Source organism: Colias eurytheme, chromosome 1, assembly GCF_061535395.1.
Source record: "Colias eurytheme isolate Ceu_HAF_F1 chromosome 1, ilColEury1 Martin Lab GWU primary, whole genome shotgun sequence".
NCBI classification, from domain to species: Eukaryota; Metazoa; Arthropoda; class Insecta; order Lepidoptera; family Pieridae; genus Colias; species Colias eurytheme.
In genome coordinates, this window is record NC_142980.1 from 11,845,200 (window position 1) to 11,873,038 (window position 27,839).

Here is a 27,839-nt window from a genome sequence, read left to right on the forward strand (position 1 = left end):
GTACCTATGTGCGGAGGATTTTCTTGTTAACACGATAGCGACCGAAATACTTTACTAATCGAGTCTTAATTTTTCTCTTACGCTTGAGTATACTCAGGAATAGATTTTCATTTTTCAGGGTCTGATTCGATGTGGTTTAATTGTTATTAAATAAACAAAAATAATAATTAATAAATAATTATTAAAAAAAAAATATGAGGCGTGCACTTTTGGATTTTCCAAACTATTTATAAATTCCTCTGCAATCACAAGCAACTTGTGTAGTGTGTGTACCGACCATTAGATCATAGGAAACAGACTTTTGTTCAACGCACGTTCATCGCCGAATCGCCGATCTTTAAACATAGACTATAGATACACCGGACACAAATAAAAATTAAAAACATTGAAACATATTTGACAACAAAAAGTGCTTTTTGGCGAATAAAAATGAAATAAAACGTATCCGAAATAACACTACACATTAAAGTGTGTAGTCTTTAAAATTAACGCTTATTTCAAAAAAAATATGTAACGCAATATTGACCATTCGGGCCTAAAATTAATGGTATAGACGCAGTAGTTTAATATGGATGCTTCGGCATCCGTAAAAGCAGATGCCGAATATAACAAATTGTTCAGTGTTTATGTAAAAATCCAAAATCCATTTGTTGCGCCCAGCAAACATAGGAGTTCCGTGGTTAAATATACTAGGCTTTCAGAATTAGACTTGAATCCCAAGGGTAAGGAAACATTCTTTTATTTTATACTTTTTTCCGTTCTAAAATGATGTTTATTGTACCTAAATGAATATTGATATAATGAATGCTAAAATATACTATATTAGTTAGGATTTCAACTCGGACATGTATATGTTTTTTTTTTAATGCATTATTAAGTTATTAATGAAGAAACTTGGTTCTTGTTTTATAGTTTTAACTTGAATAAAGATACTTAAATAATGTAAAAGAGAATAAATAAGCAAAAAAAAAAATAGTTTGACCTAGCATTTTATATAATTATAATATTGTTAATGGCCTTATTATTATGAAATTGGACACCTTATGCTGTATTGGAGGTTATCTATAAAACAATGATACCATGCATCTCAAATGTTCAGGTATATAATTTTATGTGCAACTGTTTTTATAGGTACTATCTATTATAAATAAATTTAAGCTATATTTTTTGTAAATTACTGAGACAACAATATTCAGAAATAAAAGGATACTAATGAATGCTTATATATGTAATTATCTTCAATATCAATTATTTACATTCAAGTTAATAAATACAAAAATAAATAACTACTAATAAACCTATAAAATAATAATGAAACTGCCACAGGTATTAGTTCATGTTTGTAAGTTGTAGTTCTTTGTCTTTTAAATCCATACTAATATTATAAATGCGAAAGTAACTCTGTCTGTCTGTCTGTTACTCAATCACGCCTTAACTACTGAACCAATTTTCATGAAATTTGGTATTGGGATATTTTGATACCCGAGAAAGGACATAGGCTACCTTTTATTGCGAAATATGTACTTTTTATCCCGGGAAAATGACGCAATCCCAGAAATCCCAGGGGAATTCCCGTTACCCTATGCGGGTTTTTCTTTGACTGCGCGGGCGGACACCTAGTAATTAATATAATCTATATGATACCCATTATTTCTTCAGTTGCCTTATTTAGTTTTGATGAGTTTAACAAATATTCATAAAATTTTATTAATATTCTGGAAATATATATAATAATTGAAACCATTCATACTTATTTGATAAAGTTTGTAAAAAAAAAACTGAATACTAAGCTCCTGTTCTTGTGCCACACACAGCAGAAATGATGTCAACGAATTCACCCTATGTCTTTGAAGCTCAGCTGTGTGGTGCATTATATTCTTCACACTAACGTAATTACATTGCAACCTTTGTAAAGCTGATACTGAAGCCAACATGCATACCATAGCATAGCTAACTGTCTGTACAAGTACTACCAATGAATAAAAGATCATGGTTGGCTCTGTTACTATTATTATATTGTCAATATGGACTTACACATTAAACACCATAAATATATTTAACAACTAACTTACCGCTTTGAAGGCTGAATAAAACCTTCCTCTTGAATCTCTTAAAAAAACAGCATCAAAATCAGTTGCGTAGTTTTAAAGATTTAAGCATACAAAGGGAAATAGGGACAGAGAAAGTGACCTTGTTTTATACTATGTAGTGATAAAATAGGTAACAAAAAAAATAACATAAGACTATCGTAATTTCTTCCTATACCTTTACTATTTTTAACCTACAGTCTAAATATGTTTATGCATTTTCATCATTGAAAAAAGAAACACTAATTTTGCCTCCTAGAGGTGATCATGTAATTAACTAACACACATTCCAAAACTGATATGTAATGGAGTACTTAACTATAGATGTAATATGAATGATCTAGAGACTGTAACCTCCTTTTTTTTATTGATTGAATTCTTAAAAACTAAACAATTAAAAACAATACACTTAAAACCTAAAATTACATTAAACAAAAATGAACCATATATATAAATACTTACATATATATTATATACAATTAGACAAAACAGAAAAAGAAAAAAACAGCCCCTGAAAAGGTCTTGGCACTCAGCACCAGGCAGTGCGTCCGCTCGTTGGTCTCCCTATAACATAAAAAAAATGAGATATGAATAAATAATAATAGTAGTTACATAAAATAATGATTGGATAGTATAGAAATAAAATGTCATCTTTTAAATGTGAAATCTTTCAACATTTGCAATGATTGATCATTGAAATGACCTTAGTTCAAATGTTAGAGTATAGTCTCTATTCTTAAACGTACAATACATTCTGATTGTATCATGTACTTGTTTTTGTTCATTTGATTTTCTATTTTCATGCACAAGTTATGGTTATCAAGATACAAAAGTGAGTATGGAAAATCTTGTGTTATTCAACATTCACGTTTGTTTGAGCTGTTTTTATGTTATAAAAAAAGGGAAATCATTGTGTATACTCCTTAATGTATATTTTAATCCAATCAGATTCGTTTATATGAGCCTTCTGTTGCTTTATTGTGTGATAACCACAAATGCTACATTTTAATATTTACAAAAAATGTGTTCTATATTAATCCCACAACATTCATTCATCCTCAGTCATCACAACTTGAACGTCCTGTGAGGAACTATTCACAAGTCATTCATTCATTCTTTTTCTTTCATCTTTTTTATACTTTTTCATTTTACAGGGCCATGGACTGAAAACAAATACTCATTGGAACCAAGATTGCGCCGTATCATCGCGATCGAGGAGCCAAATGAAGAAACAACTAGATCTCTTAAATCCAATGTTGCACTCGCTCCAAAGATGTCCACCACAGGGTATTCTAAGAGGAAAATTGTAACCATCGAAGAAGATGAGGAGAAAAGCCTTCATCCAAAATTTTGTATGTACATACATTGAGTTATGTTATGACAATTCAATTCAATATTTTAATCATGGCATTGCTGTGTTGCCACAATTTTGCCAATGTCCTGTATTAACTGGGTTTGTTCAAGTCCAAAAAGTTTAGATTAGCTCAAACAGTTTCAAATTAAGCGGATATCTACAATAAGGAGAAAACAAGCAGAATATAATATATATGTTTTCCAACACCAAATTAGTATATTGATTAGTATTTTGAACAATTGTATATTATCGTCGTTGCGCCGACATATATATTGCTTGTTGAAACTAACTGTATTATATACTGTATGTTATTAGGATAATGATGCTATGTTTTTTTTTGCCTAGAACTTATTTATGTAAGGGAATAGCTAGGCAATAGCTATTTGAACATTGTATATTATATGAATAAACCGACCTATAAAGAAACATTTACAAATTCTATTGTGTAATTTCTTACATCTAATTTATTTGCCTCATGCAGTGACCCAACAAAGTTCCAGCCTTGATAAGGAGGGTTTATGACCAAAATAATTGAATATTATTAATGGTATTTTGTATTATAAAAATTGTATTGAAACTTATAATTTTTTTATAGCACGTGATGTGAAAACCTCTTATTCCAAGATGATAAATCGAGCAGTAGAAACTGGTATGAAAGATCAGAAATTAACTCATAGAACCACATCAAGGTTATCAAATGCAACTAAATGTAAGTAACTTCCTATTCTCTAAATTGTTCAAAATAAATAGGTATTTGTTAAATTGCATAAAAAATATATTAATTAAATGAATTTATTTATTCTTATTTCCAGACTCCCCAGACACAAAGCAAAACACTAAAACAAATTCCTTAAGCGCTAGAAAGGAAATGAGTGTTCCTAACTTTAGAAGTAAGCAGACTAAAGAAAACGACCCACATTTGAAAGGGAAAGGTATGTGTCTTAAATCTTTATTTAAACAATAATAGTATAAAAAATACCGGCCGAAATGATAACCTCCTTTTTTGAAGTCGGTTAAAAAGTAAATTTAATTCTTTTACGTTTTCTAAATTGTTCTAGAATTACACCAATATGTTCGAAATACAAATGCAACATCGAAAATAAATCAAAGCAAGAGAGTTAATGGAACTGATAGTGAAAGAGCAATCCAAACCATAAAAAATAAATTAAAAGAGGAAACAAAAGAAGTAATTAAAAGGATTGCGCCCAAAGACAAGTTTTCAAAAACATCACAAGAACAGAACCAAGTAAAAAGTTTAATGGCGAAAGAAATAAGTGAAAGGAAAAAGCCAATAACTGTAATACATGTACCACTTGAAGAAGATTTAACGAAACAAGATTTGATAAACCAATTGTTAGCTGATGATTACATTGAAAAGGTTTATGAAAAAAATGTAGCAGATTGTATAAAAGAACTTGACGAAATTAACACTTTCAAAGATGTCAATGTAGGTACGGATCCTATTAAAACACTAGATCAGATTACTGAAACTGTCTGTGATTATACGCAAAACAGTCACTCAATTAGTGAGGAAATTAGAGATAAAACAACATTTGATAGTCTTGAAATACCAAATGTTACATTAATAAAAGATAAGGAACCCAAAGAAAATATAGTCAATTTCAATAGTCAATCACTACCTAATCTCAAAGCTCCCGCATTTACTGTTACACCGGATGTAAAAGAAAAAATCCAAAATGAACAATGCTTCCGAAAAAGTACTTCCTACATTATAAGCACTGCAACACTGACATACACTACCAAACAAAAAATTAACTTCCATGTTGTTGAAAACGAAATTGATATGAATTTACCTGCATGCCCCGTGTCCTACCCAATTAATGTTATATCAGTTTATAAAAAAGAAATGAAAGATAAAAAAGAGAATACACCTAACAGGCAGGAAGAACGAGACGCTAATAAGCAGCAGAGAAGTGATACACAACGCCTACGAAATATATCGCCTGTATGCCCCAAGACCTATGATCGCCACCAATTAATGAAACCATCAGATATAATTAGCTCAATAAAGGCTGAGAATAGTTTAGTACCCAATGACTACATTAATGAACAGTTTCAACGCGAATTAAACTTTATTGACTCCTTTCTCGAGTCTCTGCAATATTTAGAAAATTGTTCCTTAACCGAAAATAGAATAACCCAGAGTAGTGTTGACGACCTAGTAAATAATACATATGATTTGAAGAAATTGGAGTACGATTCGTTTTTCTCCAAGTTTGATAGTAGCCAGAATGTTGATGATCGCGAAACAATGGCTTCAAAGAGTCTTTGTCTGGTAAGTGTTTAATTTTTAAATGTAAACAATGTATGTCAAATAAACAATTTGGTAATATGCACTTGTGGGAATTGATTCATTTATTAATGATGTGACCGAAGAATTCTTCCCAATAATATTTATTTTTAATTATTTCAGCTCAATTTACTCATACGCGATGAGCAAAGAAGAGCGAAGAACCTCTTGTTTGTGCTGAAGATGCGAGAGGACGCCCTTAAAGACTTTACGAAATCTCAAATTCTTTGGCTCGAAAATAGAAAAAAGCAAGATAATACCGATATTTCAACATTAAAAAAGAAACAACGAGGCGCTCTGTTGAAGCTACAACACGAATGTGGTGAAATGCAACGTATGCGTAAAGCTTTACTGACATTATCGGAAAAAAGGAAGGTAGCTCTAATGAAAACTAAGAGAAACATCGAGTTAAAGTTCAAGAACCCTGTTGATGTAGAGCAAATTATACTAGAGAAAAGAAAATTAAAGCGCAGCACATCAACCGACAGAAATACGGCGCCACTGAAGTGTTTCGATTTGTCGAGCAGTGGATGTGAAGAAAGCACTACATCCCGGCCAAAATCTCTTACGCCAGTATGTATACTTAAACCGGCCATAGAAAGTTCTGGAAGTGCTGAAAAATGCATACAAACGGGTGACAGCATATTAGCTCCTACCACAGTGAACCAATCCACAAGCACCGCCGATGAGAACTTTGTTGTAGTTGATGGTGGCTATTTAAATATTCTATTTCAGAATTTGACTCTCCCCGAAATTTTTAGTAGTGGAAAACAATATGAAGTAAACGAAGAGGCTCTTAAAAATATAGTCGCAACCACAAATAGTCAACATGTTAATATAAAAGAGGGAGATGTTATCAAAAAGTTTATGGATCAGGTCAAGAGTCAAGATGCAGATAGATCGAGCAGTCCTTCGACAGCTCGCAGCTTAGTGGAGGAGTTGGATCTGTACTATAAAGGTTTATCGGAGAAGGAGAAGTCTCCGATATCGTCTCCCGAAGTTGGCGTCATTACGTGTGAAGTGAAGGATGTCGGTGTGCAAATGTGTGACGAATCCAATTGGCAAGAGGAAGCATCAAAGAGTGTGATCGAAGAGGTGTCAGTGAATAAGTCTAGTCTAGAATCTGTGGAGGTAGCCTGTGTGTGTGAACCGTTGTCGACAACAGCGGAGACGCAGTGTGTGAAAGGTAGAGACGAGCCCAGTGGCAGTGTGGCCGGACCACTGCCTGTTCCTGCCGGGGCGGCTGCGGTGGTGGAGTCTACGCCACCTGACCAGGCGACATGGAACCAACAGAAACTGTCATCATCGTCTACTTCACCAGGTATAGTAAAATAATTTTATTCATTGTTACTACTTATATCATGTCTTATATTATTGTGTGTAATTATTCGTTAAAATTAGTTTTATTTAATTATTTAGAATGTATTCTGGTACTGGTACACTTATAGTTTAGTGGTATAGAACAAACAAACATAAAGAACAAAATCCGTTCAAATCATAGAAACTAATCCAGTTGCATATGACCTCTAGTTAAAAAAAATTCAACGTTTATAAACATTTCACCCATCTAACATGTATATCATTATGAATATAAATGAAATGCGTTATATTTATAGGAGAAGCGAGTAGTGTCGGCAGTCCGGTGCTATACCCGAGCGTGTCGTCGCTCGTGTCGCCCGCGCAGAGCGAGGCTGAGGAGCTTCGCAGGCAGCAGCTGGCTATTGAGCGGGAGGTGTGTCTTAATTGTATATTGTTAAATATATGTGTAATTAGTATTTATTTTACCCCAATTGGCTTGTTTCTGGAAGCTTTTATTTTTTTAAAGTAATTATCCTTAACTAAGTGGATATAAATATAATTAATCAAAGTCAGTTCAGTTGTTTTTAAGTTAGTGGTGAACATACTTTATTTTAAATGTATATAAATATATATAATTTGTCTCTTTCCTCTTCCCTACCAAATTAGAGACTCAATATTTTTCATATTTATTCAGATAAAGGCGCTAGAGCAGCAACAATGTCAGCTGATGGTGGTCCGCGAAATACCGGACAAACCGCCGCCTCCATACACGCCACCTTCAGAAACGAGAGCTCCCAGACCGCGAAAATTCTCCGTAGACTCCACTATTGAAGGGAGAATCCACGAATACATTACAAAGTCGATTCCACCAGAGTTGGAGGACGCGGATTCCTTTGATGCATTCCTTAAGGACTATTGCCAAGAATCTCTGAGTAGACAGACGAAGGAACGAGGCGATAAGTTCTGGGACACCTGTCACGATCTGCCGCCAAAGCCCCAACTTGATGCGGAGAAGTTGGCCATCAAGACTAGTGCAGATTTGAAGGAAGTGCTTACTGGAGTGACTCCTACTATTGTTTCGGGTGAGTTACCTTTATTGTAGTCCTGAATATGAATGAATTCGCTTTTTTTGTATCGTAAACTAATTGTATTGACTCTTTTTGTACTCATGAAGATATTGATCTTCATGAGTTCATCTTATACAACTGTGTTTTTTAGTTTTTCAACTAATTATTTACTTAATTATAAGAATATTTATTCGTACACAGGTGTTGGCGCGAGACGGTCAGACCACATCGACGACATACTGTTCGCCGAGTGGCGGCGCTGCGAGCCCGAGTGGACCTCGCTCCACACCGACGAAGTCATCGTCAAGAACCAACTCTTCGAGAGCATCTTCCAGAAAATCCTCACGGAAACCATAGACGAATACAAGAAAACAGTTCTCGCCAACAAAAACCCCCCACAAGTCAATGTCACACTCTAAGCGTGCAATGTTATAGCTCTAGCGTAATTCTTCAGTTAAATGTTGTAATCCACGTTATATTCCACGTTGAATGTTCGTTGTTCTAGTAGAAATGTGTATTCAAACGTCGATCAATTGTTTGTTAAATTATTTATTTTAGCGATAATATTGGAAAATATCACATAGTGCTTACAATGTATACTCGCTAAATCTATAAATATTTTATTCATTAAGCATGGTAATATTGTATTACAGTAATAGTTGCATGTTGCTACAATATTTTATAATGTTTTTAGTGTAATTTCTATCGCTTTTGATGTATAGTCATTATTATATTGTGTATGTTGATACGTTATGTATAAATTTTGTTTTGTTAAAACTCGTTCTCTTGTTCAATATTACAGTATATTGTGATTATAGATTTTCATGTGGGCATTTATATAGTTATACCACGTTGTTATACATATTTTGTTTTCTTATATACTATATATACTTACAAAAGCGAAGACATTAGGTATTAAAACTAATTACAAACAATTTTTAAACAATAGTAACGAGACTAGTAAAAGCCTACAATTATCTACAATAAATTATTTTTCCGAACTTATAAAATACTTCCTAGGATCAGTCGCCGAGTTTTGTAGAACAAAATTTAGTTATAGTTCCTTATTTTATACAAATAAAGGCCATTTTAACACTACACTGGTATTTTTTGACCACTGACACTACGTCGTGTTAGAAACACATAAATAAATATTTAGTAAATGTTTGAGATTCGTAAATCAGTCGTCTGCCTTCAGGATTGACTCCAAGGGGTTGGGACCTTTTCTCCGTGGGTTCGACGGCACCTTTGGAGCCTCCGCTACAATAGAAAATAACATATTTATTATTTACGTGATAGAATAATTAGAGATTGTCTAATCTAAAAATGAACGCCCCTCCACTGTGTTTACGCTCACATTCAAAGTACGTGTATAGACGCAATACACACAAATTGGTCTGCCTCATTGGTCGTTCAGTCCTCCAGTCCCGTCCATGCCCGAACGACAGGACCAGTTGGCCAACTAGTGCATAAATGACGCGATGCACGACAGAACGGACGTGTCATTCCGTACATAGCGCGCTCTCCCCGCCATACAATGCTAGGCACCTGAACTGATCGCCCGATTAGTTGACAAATCAGTGCGCGAGTGTCAAAGTTTGCAGTAGAATCGACGCGCGCACACATATAAAGTGGTTCAATAATTATTTGTCCTCACACATTGAAACAATTAAGTTTAGTGGAGGGGCGTTCATTTTTAGATTAGACAATCTATAACATTACTTCTGTTATAATATCAATCTTTCAAGAATATATAATATATCACAAATCACAATTCGAAAAGCTCAAGCCAAAACGATTAAAATTAATGAACATTCCCATCTTGAGTGGGAACATTAGCACTTTAAAATAAGAATTTAATTCCCAAAAGAAAACTATATTTTTCTTTTAGTATTATTATCTATTTATATTCCTAACTATAACAATTTTTTCGATATATTACAATAGTGTCATTATTTTATCCAACTACCCAAAGCCATATATAACCATACTAGCTTTCCACCCACGGCATCGCCCGCGCAGTCAAAGAAAAACCCGCATAGTTCCCGTTCCCGTGGGATTTCAGAGTTACTTTCGCATTTATAATATTAGTATGGATATGAAACTCACTAGTAGACCCATGAGACGCCTGCGTGACTTCCAAACAGGCCATCCATTCAGTAATACTGATCTTGGCGTCATGGTTCACATCGCAATATCTCGGCAGTTTTCTACCACACCGCCTCAACTGTTCCACAGAAGATATGAGCTGATGGAAGGACTTCCATTCCCGTCTCTCAAGGGCTTTGTTCTTGTCTTTGTCGAGCATCACGTACGTCCATGTTGCGGCTTGCTCCTCTTTTGATGCACCCCATTTTACCATTTCGCTGGAATTATTAACAATTTTTAGTTAATTTGCTGGCTGGCTATTAAGTACGTGATTTTTGCTCAAAGTTGGCGTATTATTAAATATCCCGTCTTTTCTAACAAATCATAATGCAATTTCTAACTTATAAGCAATGTTTTCCCATGTCTCAAAACACAAGTATTGTTTTCATAAAATTTCTTCAATTCAGAAACCTTTTCATCAAATATTGAATACATTTTAAAATAGGCGAAGCTAAGTGTATAAATGGGTGTTTATTTTGCCTTTAATAGTAGTTAATTGGAATACAAAGGGCAGATATCTAGTTTGTCTTATGGAACTTAATTGCTTGTTAAAACAGATCATTAATATTACTTAAGCCACTGTGTTATTACTGTGACTTGTAGGAATAATTTGTCGCTAGTTTATATCACAAGTATCTTGTTTTCGCCGTTGTTCAAAGCACAATAAACTCACTTTTTAAATCAGTTAATGGTGTACAAAAACTACTGAGTGAAAGTTGTCTATTGTTTTCAGCTAATAAAATCTAGTGTCGGCAACTTTTGAAATTGCAGATAAGATTTGAATGGAAGCTTTTGAACTACTTAAGAAGGTATTATAAATAGAAATGATAATAGCTTTGTATTCTTACCCTGGTCCGGTTCCATTGATAGATGTCGTCATTTTAGAAATGAAGAAACTCATTAAGTCTCGTAAGAAGTGCGACTTCATTGGTTCGGGACATCCTACAAGTACAATTGACAATAATATGTTACTTGATATTTGAATTATTATAAACATAGAATAACTCAGTTTTACAATTAGGTCTAAAATAAGAGATTATTAATTTGTCTCAATTATTTAGTGCTGATCACACTATAAGATGTCAAAGTGGGATGGCATAATTATTCATATCGTGAGCGAAAACGAGACAAATGTAGCAAAATGTGGCTAATTAACGCTCTAGTTTGGCAAAGTAGTCGCCCATACACTCCGATACGTATACCACCGTACTACCAGTTTCCTGGAGTACTCACCTCACGGGGCTAGCATGTTCTGGGGCAGAGTCACAATCCGGCTTCCTGTCCTTCACCGAGGATCCCGGGATCGGTTTTCCGGTGTCCTGCTGTCTGGAGACAAAGGGTACTTACCTCTCATGGGGCTAGCGTGTTGTGGGGCAGAGTCACAATCCGGCTTCCTGTCTTTCACCGAGGATCCCGGGATCAGCTTGCCGGTGTCCTGCTGTCTGGAGATAAAGGGTACTTACCTCTCATGGGGCTAGCATGTTGCGGGGCAGAGTCACAATCCGGCTTCCTGTCCTTCACCGAGGATCCCGGGATCGGTTTTCCGGTGTCCTGCTGTCTGGAGACAAAGGGTACTTACCTCTCATGGGGCTAGCGTGTTGTGGGGCAGAGTCACAATCCGGCTTCCTGTCTTTCACCGAGGATCCCGGGATCAGCTTGCCGGTGTCCTGCTGTCTGGAGATAAAGGGTACTTACCTCTCATGGGGCTAGCATGTTGTGGGGCAGAGTCACAATCCGGCTTCCTGTCCTTCACCGAGGATCCCGGGATTGGTTTTCCAGTATCTTGGTGCACGCACCAGCAATAGCCAGTGGAGCGGTAGCACTGCGCCCGAGCATATCGCCCGTCGCCCATACACTCTGGTACGTATAGCACCGCGCTACCAGCTTTCTGGAGGCGAAGAAAAAATTACGGACTGTAGGACAGTACAGTCAGACAGAGACAAAATGGATAGCAGATAGTAATAGAGGTATAATTGATATAGTATATGGAACTGCGATAGCCACTTTCTGAATGAAGATGAACATAAAAATAGCACCAAAGAAATACAATTGCATCTGCGCTGACATAAAATAGAATCCTCGCCATGACATGCCACAAATCAGTTATTATTCGCAATAGCACAAATTAAAGCAGAGTTAAAAGTTCACAAGCAGAATTCATAGGACAATAGAAAATACCACATCAAATTAGTAACAAAATTATAATACCAAGTACATAAAATATTATTATTAGACATATTATGGTATTACGTTATTTTCCGCCCAAAATAATTGTAGCAGAAAATGACATTCTACCTTCTTGATATTTTTATGCCTCCGAGAACACTTATGTTTCAAGAAAGATGCTTTAAGTTATCTCAATACAGCACAACATAAACACACCGGAAAATATTACATATTATTCACAATTCATTCTATTTTGATACCTGTTCATCCAGAACAGCTTGCCGATCGGTCAGACAGTCGTTGGCTTCATCTTCTCTCGCCACGGAGCCTTCTGGCGCGAACGAGTTGCGCATTATTCCTGGCAAAACTGGACAAACAAATCTTATTTTGATTACTTTGTTTTTTTTTGTACCTACATTTTCCTACCTCTCGTTCTCTTTTCCTTACATCTTGTACATTTTTTTTATGCAATAGGGGGCAACAGAGCAGACGCGTCACCTGGTGGTAAGTGCTCCACGTCGCCCATATGTACGCACAGTGTCAGAGTCATTGTGAGTATGTTGCCGGCCATAGGACATAGGCCGGACATAGGTCGACGAAACAAATTTTGTAAGGTCTATGTTAATTACTACGAGTGATATCAGACTTGTATAATGACTATTTTTTTTACACTTTATTTTAAACACAATATAAGATTTTAGTTTACTTTCACAGTCTATTTGATTGTTATCATTTCTATGTACCTTTATGAATCAACCTAGTGGGGCCTCTAATTTGTGTTTAGATAGATTTAATGTATCCGCTCTTCACGAGACGATTCTCATAGTTTTGAGATGACCACTATAAGTTTTAAAAGAAACATAAAGGTTGTATCTTTTTGTTCGGTTTATTAATTAGTTTTTCATGCAGTATATTTCTGATAAAAATACCATTTAACCGTGATTTAACCCCCAGTTTTTATATTACCTGCACTAGGATCAGGCGGCGGTTCCTCCTCATAGTCTGGTTCGGCCTCCGGACCGCTGTCGTCGTCTGCATTCAACGACATGAAGAAACGGAGAGAGACTATATATTATTATTATGTTTGCACATACATTAGCAAGTTTTGGGTGTGGATGTGAGAGTGTTAGGTGGACAGTATAGTAGTAGTGAAGACGGTAATTAAGTGTGTGCTAACATAATAAGCTACTACTATTTTTAGCTCCCTATAAAAATAGTAGTAGTTTATTATGTTACACTGCAATTCATGCAAGTCAAACAATTTAACAAAATTAAATGCGCGTAATCATTTTATACCATAAAATGTTTGCGCGTACTGTACAAGTTTTCTTGTTTAATAATATATTAGTTGTATATAAAAATTAGCTACCTATTACTTTAGTTGTACATGTTTAAGCGTTAAGAAAACAAGTGGTTAGTTAATATTCAATTAGTTACTTAGTACACTAGTACGTATTATCAAGGTACTCACAGTCCGGTGCGGGCGGCTCGGGGGTGGCCAGCAAGCAGCCGGCCCACTCCGCGCGCGCGATCTCGCCGTCACCGTCTCCGTCGCAACCGCGCGCCCAGGCGCGGGCACAACGCTTTGGTTTTACCACCTATTTATTTTTTATTAAAAATGATTGATCAGTCGCGTCAATACTTAATTATAACCAGAAAATTGCTAGTATAAAAATATATTCGAAATGCAAAGATCGACAATTCTGTCTTTACATCAAAGTATTTTAATGAACTGACCTTTTTGATAAGCCTCCTCAGCCCCCGATATTCAGATTTCTGTAGCGTGCCGCTCCTATCTCGGTCAAGTTCTCTGAATTTCCAATCGGCCACGGATCGCGGGTCCGCGGTCACCCCACCTTGCTCTGAACGGGCTCTTTCAAACTCCCCGCTAAATATTTTTATAAGATTCCCATTGAACTGGGCCCGATCTGCGCGCGTGCAACCTGATAAACATCGAACACTGAATGTAGGACGCGGTGAAAGAAACGGCGTACATCTGAACTCGATCACCCATATCTTTGGATCTCTTTGTCCATTGTACGAAACTAAACACTAGGTTTAGAATTCATTTTACGCTTTAGCAAGACCGATAGATATGCAAAATTCTTTGTTTGTGCACTATGAACCGTGTGCAACCAAACGTAGTTAGTAATTGTAAAGACTAATATCTACAAATTTAAGAACATCATATTTCAGTAAAGATGTTTTTTTTAAATATGATTTACACCCAGCTGAGCGGTATTACTATAAGATACATTTGCTTTGACCCATGTTCTCACAGTTCGAGACATGCAAGATACAGAGAGCATGGGCCTCATGCTGAGATGTGTATATGCAGTGTAAATTGAACTGATTTACCTTCTATAACTCAGTAGGGATTCGCTAAAATAGCTTAAGATCTTTGACAAAAGACTATGATATGACAAATTGTATTGTGTAATGCTATCAATGAGAGTCGCCTTTTTCACGGTGGTCGAAGTAACATATTATCTGTCAATCTAATCATTGAAATGTTTATTACGTTTTTGTACGCCAGTGAAAAAACTAATTGTCTTTAATTACCACAGTTATATTATGTATAAGCGAAATCGACAAATTGGTGGTTAAACGACTATTCGCATCCTTATTTTCATGCTTGCTTTCGTGGTCACGGCATCGCATGCGCATAATCAATCAATATGCAAAATATTTTCGTGTTAGGTACTATTTATGCAATGAAAGTAAATTCTTTGTATAATAGGAATTAATGTGAATACATCTCAACTTACTTCGTTTATTGCGTTGACCTCGAACCGAGGAGCGGCGTCTCGTTTGAGACTTACCTGAAATAAATAAAAATGCATGATCGTCATGTTAGCGCTGCTGTTTTTTCTTCTCTGACGTTGTTGCACTTTGCGATGCCTAACGACGCTTGTTTAGTTTCTACATAACGAGTTCATTTCCATAAAGTCTTTATTCTGTAGGATTATACTGGCCTATGAGTATTTAGTGACCTATTAGTTTTATCATACGTATTTACTCTTTTCACTAAGCGATAAAAAAATAAAGTACACAACAAATTAATATTACTTAAAGTGAAGATAGCAGTTTGACTTCAATAATAAATATACAAATTCACAAAGTAGTTAAAAACCGATTAAATAAAATTATCCTGACTACCTGCAAGTTAACGATGATTAAATATTTACTCTACAATATGCACGTAGACATTCTGAGTAATGGGCGCATAAAGAAGTACATAAAATATATCACTCGTGACTACACAAGTTTAAAATAAAAAACCGGCCAAGTGCGAGTCGGGCTCGCGCACAAAGGGTTCCGTAGCAGCAAATATAATAAATTACAGTTAAATCAACCTATCTCAAAAACTATAAGAGATACTTTGATCAAACCAAAAATCGTTGAAAGAGTTAATTAGCATGCATCACCTCTATTTTTTTTAGAATTTTATACCCCGTAGTTATAAAAATAGAGGGGGGGGGACATACTTTTTACGACTTTGAGAGCTGATATCTCAAAAACCGTTCACTTTAAGAAAAATGTTTTTTAGAAAACTTTATATCATTTTAAAAGACCTTTCCATTGATACCCCACACGGGTATGTACATCGAAAAAAAAAATTTCATCCCTCAGTTACATGTATGGGGGGCCCCACCCCCAATTCTTTTTTTTACTATTTAGTGTCATATTTTTGTAGCGGTTCATACAACACATATTCCCATCAAATTTCATCACTGTAGTACTTATAGTTTCCGAGTAAATCGGCTGTGACAGACGGACAGACGGACAGACGGACAGACGGACATGACGAAACTATAAGGGTTCCGTTTTTGCCATTTTGGCTACGGAACCCTAAAAAGTGTAACAATTATTTTACAAGCATTTTCAATATAAAGTATATTAAATTTTATAAGTACCTATATATTTCTGATGAACTAATAAATAGGATATCGAATGAATTTTATAAAACTCCATTATTAAAAATTATATCGTGTGATAGTTATATTCTTGAAGAATATAAACTCGCTAAAAATAACAGATAGGATATGAAAACCGCTAATTAAGCGGTCAGGTAAAATCATATCGTGAGACAATTTTTTGTCAAAAGGACAGTCTACAGGTTCGAAGAATATCTACACGAGTCCCCATTACAATGACGCGAGTGTGTTGTCCTGCAAGGGGGTCGGGGAAGGAATACTGTCTACTCAACCGGTCTAAGCGACAGTGATGTACAGCATTAGTCAATACGAAAACCGGTAACGAACGAGCTCTCCACTTACGCTTATATTACACCGCCATAAATTATTTAATTGAAAGTTTAAATTGCTTCATTTGCGTCGAGCATCCGAAGAATCCTTGTAGTTTATGTCCGGTGTGATCTGCTATAATTATCTACCGTGATTAGTCCGAGTTTTTATAATGCTCACTACAAATGTTGCTCTTCCACAACGATCACTTAGTACATTTCTTAACTACCATATCTTTAAATACGATTTCGAAGTCAAATCGAACAAAGAAATAAAACGGTATCGATGTGTGTGTTATAGCCGTTTATAGAGCAGGTTCACACTTCACACTATCAAAAGGGCGGGCGATACAAAGCGATCAACCTCGGCCACAGACATCCCGACGCCCGCACTGCCCCTACATTATGCAAAACGAAATAAACTAGGCAAACTACCTTTAGAATACCAGTCATTATCTACTGAGCCGTCTTATAGAGTTATTACCACTCTTTAGGGCGTAACTAGACTATTTAAAATATTTACTTTAAATTATTTTTAGAACATAAGTGTTCGATGCGTGTTCAGTCGATCGCTGCTATAATTTCGTGCTCTAACTCTTTTCTCCTTTCCGTTATACGCCGAGCCGCAGGTACCTAAATATAAAACATCAAAGGTGCGGCGAACCTTCCCAACAAAGCTATTGAATGATGTCTGGAGCGTTTTTTCTATCGTCTCATGGTTGAGAGTCGCTTTACCTCCGAGAGAAAAAAAGTCGAGTCCATTGTAATCCGGCGTCGAGCTGTCTGACTCGAACCGCTGTTTCTAAGAAACCCCACACTCGTTCGATGCTACCATGGCCGCATGGGATCGAGATAACGACGTGTCAAATTCGAGCACACTAACATCGTGGAAAGTGTTATGGGGCCCATTCGTCGCGCTGAATATTGTCTTTATGTTATGACTGCATGCGCGTTTCATTTGAATGTTGTTGAAAACCTACCTATATGTAATAATATAATAGGATCACATTAAGATTTTAGCACACTGCTATCTTCATGCAGGCTTATTTTGATTCACATATCTCGTGCTTCTTAAGTGTAATTATGATAAAAAAAATGTATGGTAGTCATATTATTTCTGAGTTATGAGAAATTAGGATTTATTAAATAATTTAAATTATATTAAAAAAATCATAATAGGTAGGATCTTAACAAACACAGTTTGGGAATTATACGTAATTATATAAATCCCACGGTACACACTCGAGTTGTAATCGACTAAGCAGCTTAGACATAGAAATATTATTAGAGTAACAGATTTCTAGCAACCGGGTCAGTATAAGTGGTAATAAATATTTAATTGCCTCACGAGGCGCCGGGCTCCAATTGTATGGAGTCGGTAATTGGCAAGTGAACCGATATAAAGTAACAACTGAAATAGAACTCAACCAATGAACACGATTTCATACATTTTGTGAGGGAAATTGTTTTCTTCATTGCAACACTTGAATGATTGATAAGTTATTTCGTAATCTTTTATCTTTATTTTGACCTCCGTAAATTTCCAAGTCCTAAAAAGTAAAATCGCTAACAGTATTTGACGTCTTGCTAAGCTTTATTATTTTTAACTATATTTCCACCTGCGGCTTCGCCCGCGTTTTAAAGAAAAACCCGCAGAGTTCCCGTTCTTGTGGGAATTCCGGGATAAAAAGTAACTTATGTCTTATTCTAGGTCTTCAGCTACATACATACCGAATTTCATTGTGATCGGTTCAGTAGTTTTTACGTGAAAGAAATACAAACATCCATCCACACAAACTTTCGCATTTATAGTTTAGTAGGATTTCAAACCAAAAGTACACAAAACACAAATACGCTTAACGCTATAAAGTTACGTATCTATAGAATACATTAATTCTAAGTGCAACAAATAGATATTATGAAGCGCAAAGCCAAGAGCAACATTCAGTTTATCACGAAAGCAATTCATTACGAAGTGTTCCACGCTGAAAGCTCTCACCAAATCGATTTGTGTTTCTCGTGTTGGCAATATTCTTATTGTTATATTTATTCTATAAAGTTACGTCTGTTCGAGCGATCATTTATATTACTTATAATTTATTATTTATAGGTAACAGTTCAAAGAGAAGCTTACAAAAGTTTAGCGAACTAAAGCTGCAAAACATCCATCAAACCGTTTATATCTCAATAGATCGACATTGAAGCTTGTAAAATCCAAACTAATATTGCACTTGTAATTCATACTTATGAATGTGTATTTGTTTATCTTTCTTCCATTTTGGTAGCAATCAATAATCATGCAGCTATTTAATGTTTTTTAATTATTTGGAATATATCTATGAAAATTCACGAATGACACCGCATGCTGAAACTAGTAGAAAATAAAATATAAGTAAAATTTCTGGAATATCATCTAAACAAATTGTAAAATCCACAAACAAATTACTAATCTGCGTTTAAATTGGTTTGCTTGTTTTTCGAGAGTTCGATTCGAATTTTTCTTGCACTGAATCATGTTCCAATAATAAATATGTAATGTTTTTCTCGTTGTTAAATATTAACTGGAGGATCGTGATCGGGTAATTGGTGTGCCTGAAGAGGTGAGTACTAAATCTAACTTTAAAGCCGGAACATATTTCAAAAGACCTATCGATAGAAATAACTGTGAACTACATTCACATTTAAAACCGTTTTTGTCGCTGCTAAATAAACAAATCTGATATTTTTAAAACTCCATCCATTTATAGGATTTTAAAGAATACAATATTTGAAATTTTGTTTGCAATATATAAATATTTATTTAAAATCTATATTGAAATAACTGAAGCATTAATGCTGGTAGTGGTGGAATATTTTACTATCTTGAAAGAACAATCTAACCTACAAACATAATAAGTTTCTTGATTATTAATATTAATGTTTTAACACGGTAAAATATAATAACATAAATACCAAAGTAATAAATTCGTCATCTAACACGTTTTATTTTCCCATAACAGTCGGCAACATATAACCACAATATAACGTAATTATGTAAGTCACAGCCGTCGTGTATAATTAGACGTTTAATTAAACGTCTAACCCTTTAATTAAATGGCGCCATTCGATTATCTGATTGACTAATTATTTATATGGCTACAATTGCACAGCGCATGCTTTTAAGTAACGACACGCATAGTAAACTGCTGAGACGTGAAAACATACGATTTCATCTGCAGTACCAATCTAATATCAATCACTCCTAAAACATCTTGAGTAATATGGTAAAATTAACGAAATATTTTACTAAAATAATTATGACCGCAGTGATAAACATTTTTTTTATACGAGCAAACCAAGCCGCGTAGTAAAATATCTCTATCGAATATTGATTTACAAAAAACAATTCTTAACAGTTTTGGATATCACGCCACATTCCGCGCTCAAAGAACAATTCTGATTCTCATTATAAATGCATGAAATATCTATTTTATAACTGAGCATAAAACTCGAAGACTATTGAATAACGGCAAAGCACTGCGATTCACATAAACAGATATGCATAAAATTTTAATGTCCAATTCAATAGGACCATTTGCCGCCACTTATAATAGATGGTCAAATGGTCAAACAACGATTTGCCTTTCTTTTCTTTATTTGAATACAAGTGGGCGCGTCTGATACTGGATATCGGAAACGGTACTCGAAAGTTCATAATTTATATCGGAATTAAGTTTTATTATCACTACTACGAATATACTAAGCTCGGTTTCAAACTAAGGTCTGTTCACAGTGGTCAGTGATACATAATATTAATCTGCTTTTTTAATGTGAGATATAAATTAATTTTTCTAACGCTCATCTATGTATTTCGGTTTGAAAATGGTTTCGGTTTTAATTGTGTTTATTATTAGTTTATGGATTTAAACATTTTCACAATCAATTTCAAAATTAAACAATCAATTTCAAAATTTTCAAAATTAATTTTTCATATTGCGTGCACTAAACAATAGTAGGTATTTATTTAAGCAATAATAATATGTATCTATTGAATAGTGCATTCCTCGTACGGTAAGTTAATGCACCTATTTCATATTCTCTTTCTGCTGGATCGTTTATTACGGACGTGCTTTCTCGTGACGAGACTGCTAAGTATTTTCTTTGGTTATTAATATTTATATAAATCTACTTCTAATTTCAAGAAAACATTATTCGATTCACTCATTATATTAAATTAGCTGCTCCATTTATAAATAAAACGATTCCATATCAGTACTTATCAAAGGAGGAGGGCGACAGCAAATTTATGAGCAAACAACATTAAAAGTCCATTTGATCAAAGAATTCTTTTAACCCAGACCGGAACGGACACATTCCGAGCTAAAAAAGATTTCGCTATCTACCAGATGATACAATCAACAAACACGTATAAGCTAGACTCGCCGGATATTATCAGAGCACTCAAAGAGCAATAGCCTGTCTAGGTCACGAACGTCGTGACTTAATAGCCGAAATTTTACCTCACATTTATTAAAACTAGGAGGTTTTTAATTCAGTATTCTACTACGGATTTTGAATAGCATTGCTCTTTTTTACCCGCTCTTTAAAACTGAAACTGCCAGGGATTAAATTTATAAACGTATCTCATATGGAAATGAACAAGATATAAAAAGCTAGAAGCATTATTAATATAGGTATCAGTCTTGACAATGAGACGTCCTCCGCAGGACATCGCCCTGAGTGTTCTGATAACTGATTCTAATCGGTATCTTCCACCCAACATTTATTTAATATAACTAGAAGATGACTATAAATCTCGATAAATTGAGTAAGAGTGGGTCATCATGTTGCCACCAATTTAGATTACACTTTACAATATTACTCACGTTATTGTTAAGAAAGCATGACGTTTGAGAAGTTATTTGTTTTTAAGAGAAGATTTATAATTATAACATAAAATAACAATTACTATTTACGATTATCAATCTAGAAATTACAAATAAATTGAATATGAATTACATATATACGTATTTAAATAAATATGAATTGTTTTCTAGAACTGAGCAACCTTAATCATAATTTATCCATAAAACAAACATGTCAAATGCCAATATCTTCCATTGATTTAGTACATACTTATAAAATACGATGTTGTTTTAGTTTCCCTAGATCTTCTTTATTTTTTACAGCTGGTACTATAAAACATATAGGTATACATAACGAGACTTCTTGAAATAAAACATAATACAGTCCCACAATCCCAGATATGAAAGACAATATCCATAATGTGAGTCAGACAGTTATTTTATTCAAAAAGGAACAGTATTTTTGTTGCAAAAATAAGGTCAGGTAAAAACTGGCGTGACTCAATAACTTTAGACCTGCGGCGACTTTATTTTGCACTTAATTCTATCGAAGAATTTTGATTAAAGGCGGTCCTCTTGTGCGCTCACATGAAATCGGTCCAGTTTCATCAAAGGCCCTTTAATACTAGCCGCTGGCGACATGTGCGTTTGCATGTTTTTATCTTGTTTCAATCCTCCAACTGCAATCCTCATTACTATTTCGACATTTCCTTCCCTTCGCATGAGACATTGTAACTATATCAATGTCGCCTAATTCAATGATAGGTACACCGTACAGTCAGTAACGAGAATGGATCACAAGATAATAATATGCTAGTTCTCCCGTCTCCCTTGCTAATTTTATAAAAATTCCTAAAAATAATATTAATTAAGGAGGAAGATTGATCACCGGTTTAAATAAAATCAGGGACAAAATATTAATTCATGTCACTAAATGGCTAACATTGCTTAGCATCTTCTTTTGCCGACTATATCTGTCTAGTACAAACACGTTGTTATTACCTTCTTCCGCCTCCCGGAGCCCCTGACCCCTTTATATCTATATATTAAGCGTTTACTTCTCAAAATATCAACTCAATAAACATTTTGGGCACACACAACATGTCGAAATATTATTTTATCCAGTTATAGCTATCCTCTCACCGCATAAATTGATTTATAGCCAATAAAATAGAGCCAATCCTCTGATTTATCCGTTATTGTTCTTATAGTGTAAGTTATTATATACACGAGTAATCTGTTTTCAATCTCATAGACAGTAGACATACTATGTATATTTATAATAGGTAATGCATTGCAGAATCTAAACGCCATCTTGAAGACTAAGAAGATAAAGCTATAATAGTACAATAATGTATTGCGTTACTATCATAGATCCCGCTTTAAATGCTTTCACAAGAAAAAAAATAATTATGCATAATTCATATACTTAATAATAAAAAATAATAGGAACATAATTGCAAGACGAAATATGCGTCAGCTCCTGTTGATTAGGTACCCTAGTCGTGATACAATTGTAATTGTTATTGATTTATGAATCATGTTCCAAATTGAGACGGAAAATGTACAATTATCTTTAAGTAACAGGCTATTTCTTTAACAATTTAATAATACACCGCAACTGGTTCGTCACTCGTTTGCAGACTTTTAAGCAGAATTATACACTTACATAAAGTGACTATTTCAACACTTCACGTCTTATATCAGAAAGACATTATTTATCTTTGAACTGGTTACCTTAGAAAACATAAATCAGTCACCGGTCCTGGGACTTTTTTATTGCTATAAGGCGAGTTTAGTTTTTCAAAACACTCTTAACTGATATAGGGAAAGATTTCAATTTGTAATTTATTGGATATATTGACGGGTACACTCAAAGACGCTGTTCGGTGAAATGTAAATTGTAAACATTGGCTTTCATCCGAGCCTGTGTTTACATACGATCTTGAAAGCGTTATTTACAATTTAGCGTTAAGTAGAACAGATGTTTAGAATCCGGGATAGATCGGATTTTTAAGTATCGGTTATGGCTAGTTCCTGCAGAATTTTAGCTTGAAATTTTCCAAGAACATTTTCAGTCACTGCATAACACTTTATGCTAAGTATTTTAACGAAAATGTTAATGGGGCGTTACCAATGCACATAAAACAAATCTATCTACTTAAAAGTTAAAACCCATAATCTAATATGAACGTATTACGTAAATTAATCTCACTTCAATAAGACGGTAAATAAAGTGGTACACGGGCTCTTCTAATACAAAGATAAACAGCAAAATGCATTTAAACCTTTTAGATATCCGATTTCCATTAATAATGATGACCGTTAACATTTAAGCTTGAACACTAACAAATCACTTGATGTGTAAACCTTGCAACAAGCTTGTATATGGGAGTTGCGACCGTCCTCTTTTTTGTTTGGTTCGTGTTGCTATTATAAGACCCCAGATGCGTGCCTGCCAGCCTTCCCTAATCACGTCCGTATATCCCATAATTGACTGATACTTTTCCCCATCACTAATTCTACTTTGTATGAGCATTTAGTATCTGAGTTTATTCCCAATTTTCATTCAGAGTCAAAGTCTTACCGGGTCTCGTGCAGTCTGGCCTGCCGTTCCTTACAGCGGTATCAGGGAGGGGTTTCCCATCTGGGGTGACGCACCAGCAACCAGCTGCCGCTCCAGCAGCCGCGCACTGCACTGCGGCGTATGTACCGTCAGCACGACACTTGGGCACGAAGGCCGCTCGCCGACCGCTCTGCGCGTTTAACGCATACCGCAGAACCGTCAGGCAAGACGATTGACCATCTAGAATTAAACAAGTAGCTGAGATGCTTCTAGCGTCGTGTGCACTTGTAATTGGGCATGCTTTCTCATGCGTTAAGATACGCTGACGCAATTTTACTAAATACTTAAACGGGGGTGCTGAAAAAAGATTCAAATGTCTAACAGAGTATCCGAACAAATGTAGATTATGTGGCCAAAATGGCCCCCATAGAGAAAATATAATAGGTATAAAATATCGAATAGGGATATAATTTATCTAAATATCTATTATTTACTTCTTTATCGCCGAGCTTTAATTGGAACAAAAACCTTAATCATGCTTTAAGAATTTGTTTCGCAGAATCCGTACGGAGAATGGATATTCAAAAGGATTGCTCCAATAGATATCTCGATCTAGACAATCATCAAATAGAATATGCCGCCAAAGCTCTGCTTGGAATTCATAACAATGTCAGTGTAAATTAATGTCTGACTTTAGATATTTACTATAAATTAAATCTTAGCTGTGATCTTAGCTTATAACTATGAATTTTAATTCAAATGATATTAATAAATGCAATTTTAAATCTAGGGCCAGAAATATGAAACTGTATTAAAATTTATGTCTATTTTACAGGGTACTGGGTGAAAGGAACTAAAATGTTTTACGGTTTCTTAGATCTATAATTTGATTACAATTAATATTAACAAGTCGGTTTTAAAATTTATGTCTCCCTAATTAAATTCATCTCAGATACATAACAGTGATAGAGAAATCAATTTCATATCAGCTTTGCACACGTATGCGAGTATGTATAGATGACCTGTCGCGTCGTTTGTTGAGATTGATTTAATATTGGCAGCATGGGTATCGATTTATAATGAATCGCTCGGAAAGATGACGATAAAATACTAATTGCAGATGTGTTTCATATTGCAACTTAATACATTAAACGGAATGTAAAGAATTATTGTCGTCTAATTATAGAAGTCTGTATTACCGCATGCATTCGATAATTATATAAAACATATACTCACTATATTCGTAATAGGTATTACGATATTTGAACCTAAAGTAATCTGTACATTGCGTTGAAAGGTTTTCACAACTTATTTAACACAGCGTGTTAAATGAGATAATCAGTTTATTGAAAGGAAGTCAAGCTTAAAATAAACTCACCAATACAAGGGCCTCTATGAGCTACTGTGACCGGCTCTCCATTGCACTGAGCCTTCATAATGTGGCACTTGGAAGGGTAAGTCCTGCCATCGGTGCCGCAAATAACGCGATTGCTGTTCCCTGTATTTGCCTCGCATGCTGCCACTCGATGCAAGCAGGAGTCACTGCCTGACTGCAACCATTATAATAGCTGACAATTGCGCAAACAATATTGCTAAACAAATATCGTTTGGATACACTCGAACCAGTTTCATTCTAGCTTAGAATCTTACCAGCAGACACTGTCAGATATCCTAATGATTCCGAACTTTTAATAACATTGCGTGCTGGCCATGTTACGTAAAGTACAGAAAAGGCTGATTTATCGAATAAAAAGATAAATAATCAGGAAAGGCTGTGAATAAATCTAGCTAGGATATTGAACGATTTTCATTTATATTCAGTTCGCAGCAATGGCAATTGCGTAAAGCTTGCCAATTTTAGCTGGCAATCATTACGATATGGGCTTAAAGTTTATATATTTCTACCGATAACCAAGACTTAGCACTTATATCTTAAGATGGGAATGTGTAATATAATAACGGCCTAATGAACTGTGACATCAAGTTAATGAAGAATCATTGGACGCTTAACAAGGTCTTCCGATTCGATTCATGAATCACGGATATGATTACTACGAAATGGTTATGTATGGGATGTAGCAAATAGATGTCTCATTCAAAAGTATTGGTATTGTAATTTGTAAGTGATATCATAATTAATAACCAGTCGCTTGCGCTGGGGCAATACCCGGTATAAAAAAAAATCATGGTCGGATCAGTACTTCTGAAGATTAGCATACAAGGCATGAAAACTGTATCTTTACAGAATTAATATAAGTAAGTCTCGAATAAGTACAACTTGAAATACATTATGTGAATAGAGCGAACAATCGAAGGAACGTAATCAAATGAGAATTATTCCAATTTTATCAAAAAATTTGCAAGAAAATTATAGTTACCTATTACGTAAGTCGTAACTAGGTTGCCGTATTTAAATTTGCCTAGAACAATATATTATGATTTAATTTTAAAGTGAAATCACGCGACATGCGCTACACAAAGCAGTGTTCGGAACCGTTCGAACAGTTTCACTTTTGCCGTGGTTTCATAAAACCACACAACATTTTTTATTTATTTTATTAAAGCGACGTTATTGCCAGCTTTCGGATGTTTTCTTTAAATAAACTTATCCTTATCTCACTAGATGAACTTGTGCATTCAAGATTTTGCCCAATGCCCAATTTACTTAAAAATTAAAAAAGACTCCGTCGCTTACCAAGTGCTGTAACATGCCTACCTATTAGTGATTTTAATAAGGTTTTTCCATTACTTTTTTTTATAAAATAGGTAGGTTACAATATGTTATTTTCCACATTGGTAATTCAAGTGCATCGATTGTTATAATGATTTTATGAATTCGCTGTTATAAAAAATAATTCGCGAGACTTTATTAGAAAATATATAATGGAAACGTCTAAGATATTGCCTTATCCTTTATACCGTAAATTATTAAACCTAGTCTAAATCAGTTAAAAAGTACCTAGTTAGTTAGGTACCTACTTAGATTTGAGGTTTTAATAAGCATAAATCACGAAAGTATATTTCGAGCCGATAATCGATATCCATAGTCAAATGATTAATTTCAAGTTCTAGTTGGTGAAGATATCTCATCAATCAAATACGAGCAATATATATACCTACTTATTTCAATTTTATTGTAGCATTTAACGATTGTTAAAGTTTAAATTAACAACACCGATGATAACACGCACAGCTAATGAGTTACTGAATGAATAACATATATCAAATATGTTGTAAGAATTTCTCTTTTATGTATCAATTATAAACATGCAAATAGGAAAAAAATATTGATATATTTACCTTTTCATCTGCAGCTTCCGCAACGTAATAAATTAAGTTAAGAAAAAAATAATTAAACACTAGGTCATTGATATTCATACTGCTAGATTAGAAATATTTAAAATAAATCCCTAACTAATAATTCCAAAATAGCTTTACACTCTTTTATAAAATGAAACAAAACATTTATCAGTTAAACGAACTGTAGTCTTTTTAAACATCATATTGGCATATTCATATTATTATTATACTAAATCTTAACGCGCTTTGTTACAAGAATGGTAAAGCAATAAATTAGAAAACCGTTGCAAACACGTTTGCCGGGAGAGAGATCGAAGAGTTATGAACAGAATAAACTTTAAAGCACATTAAGGATATATCCCGGTACCGGATCGTCTAACTACGAGCAAAAAGCGCACACGCACCCCACCCACCGTTTAGGTTGTATACTGTACAAACTATAAAATATAAC

General features: G+C 34.7%; 2 protein-coding genes across 3 annotated transcripts; one reads left to right on the forward strand and one right to left on the reverse strand.

Moving 5' to 3' along the window:
• Window positions 1-335: 335 nt before the first annotated feature.
• On the forward strand, window positions 336-9,216 carry LOC149911271 (uncharacterized). The gene is made up of 9 exons (XM_090104660.1): window positions 336-722; window positions 3,242-3,439; window positions 4,037-4,150; window positions 4,254-4,373; window positions 4,500-5,737; window positions 5,876-7,073; window positions 7,369-7,484; window positions 7,746-8,133; window positions 8,320-9,216. Exons 1-9 carry the CDS (start codon window positions 569-571, stop codon window positions 8,535-8,537), a joined length of 3,744 nt encoding a protein of 1,247 aa, XP_089960786.1. The 5' UTR covers window positions 336-568; the 3' UTR covers window positions 8,538-9,216.
• On the reverse strand, window positions 8,652-27,839 carry LOC149911272 (SPARC-related modular calcium-binding protein 1-like). Of its 2 annotated transcripts, none has more exons than XM_090104672.1 (12): window positions 27,389-27,839; window positions 25,467-25,638; window positions 24,110-24,328; window positions 15,201-15,254; window positions 14,170-14,375; window positions 13,904-14,030; window positions 13,399-13,497; window positions 12,693-12,799; window positions 11,962-12,154; window positions 11,115-11,208; window positions 10,228-10,484; window positions 8,652-9,378 (listed from the first exon to the last, which is right to left on the reverse strand). In XM_090104672.1, the coding sequence occupies exons 1-12, from the start codon at window positions 27,464-27,466 to the stop codon at window positions 9,299-9,301; spliced, it is 1,686 nt and encodes a 561-aa protein (XP_089960798.1). In that variant the 5' UTR covers window positions 27,467-27,839; the 3' UTR covers window positions 8,652-9,298. The 2 variants fall into 2 exon arrangements, with proteins under 2 accessions (XP_089960798.1, XP_089960801.1); XM_090104675.1 differs by having other exon boundaries at window positions 13,399-13,464; window positions 27,389-27,838.

Coding starts and splice junctions, on each gene's coding strand:
- LOC149911271 (XM_090104660.1), top strand. CDS start 569: ATGGATGCTTCGGCATCCGTAAAAGCAGATGCCGAATATAACAAATTG. Junction 5,738..5,875: donor CTTCAAAGAGTCTTTGTCTG/GTAAGTGTTTAA, acceptor TAATTATTTCAG/CTCAATTTACTCATACGCGA. Junction 8,134..8,319: donor GACTCCTACTATTGTTTCGG/GTGAGTTACCTT, acceptor ATTCGTACACAG/GTGTTGGCGCGAGACGGTCA.
- LOC149911272 (XM_090104672.1), bottom strand. CDS start 27,466: ATGAATATCAATGACCTAGTGTTTAATTATTTTTTTCTTAACTTAATT. Junction 14,376..15,200: donor AGGTCAACGCAATAAACGAA/GTAAGTTGAGAT, acceptor GATGTTTATCAG/GTTGCACGCGCGCAGATCGG. Junction 12,155..12,692: donor AAGCTGTTCTGGATGAACAG/GTATCAAAATAG, acceptor CTTCGCCTCCAG/AAAGCTGGTAGCGCGGTGCT.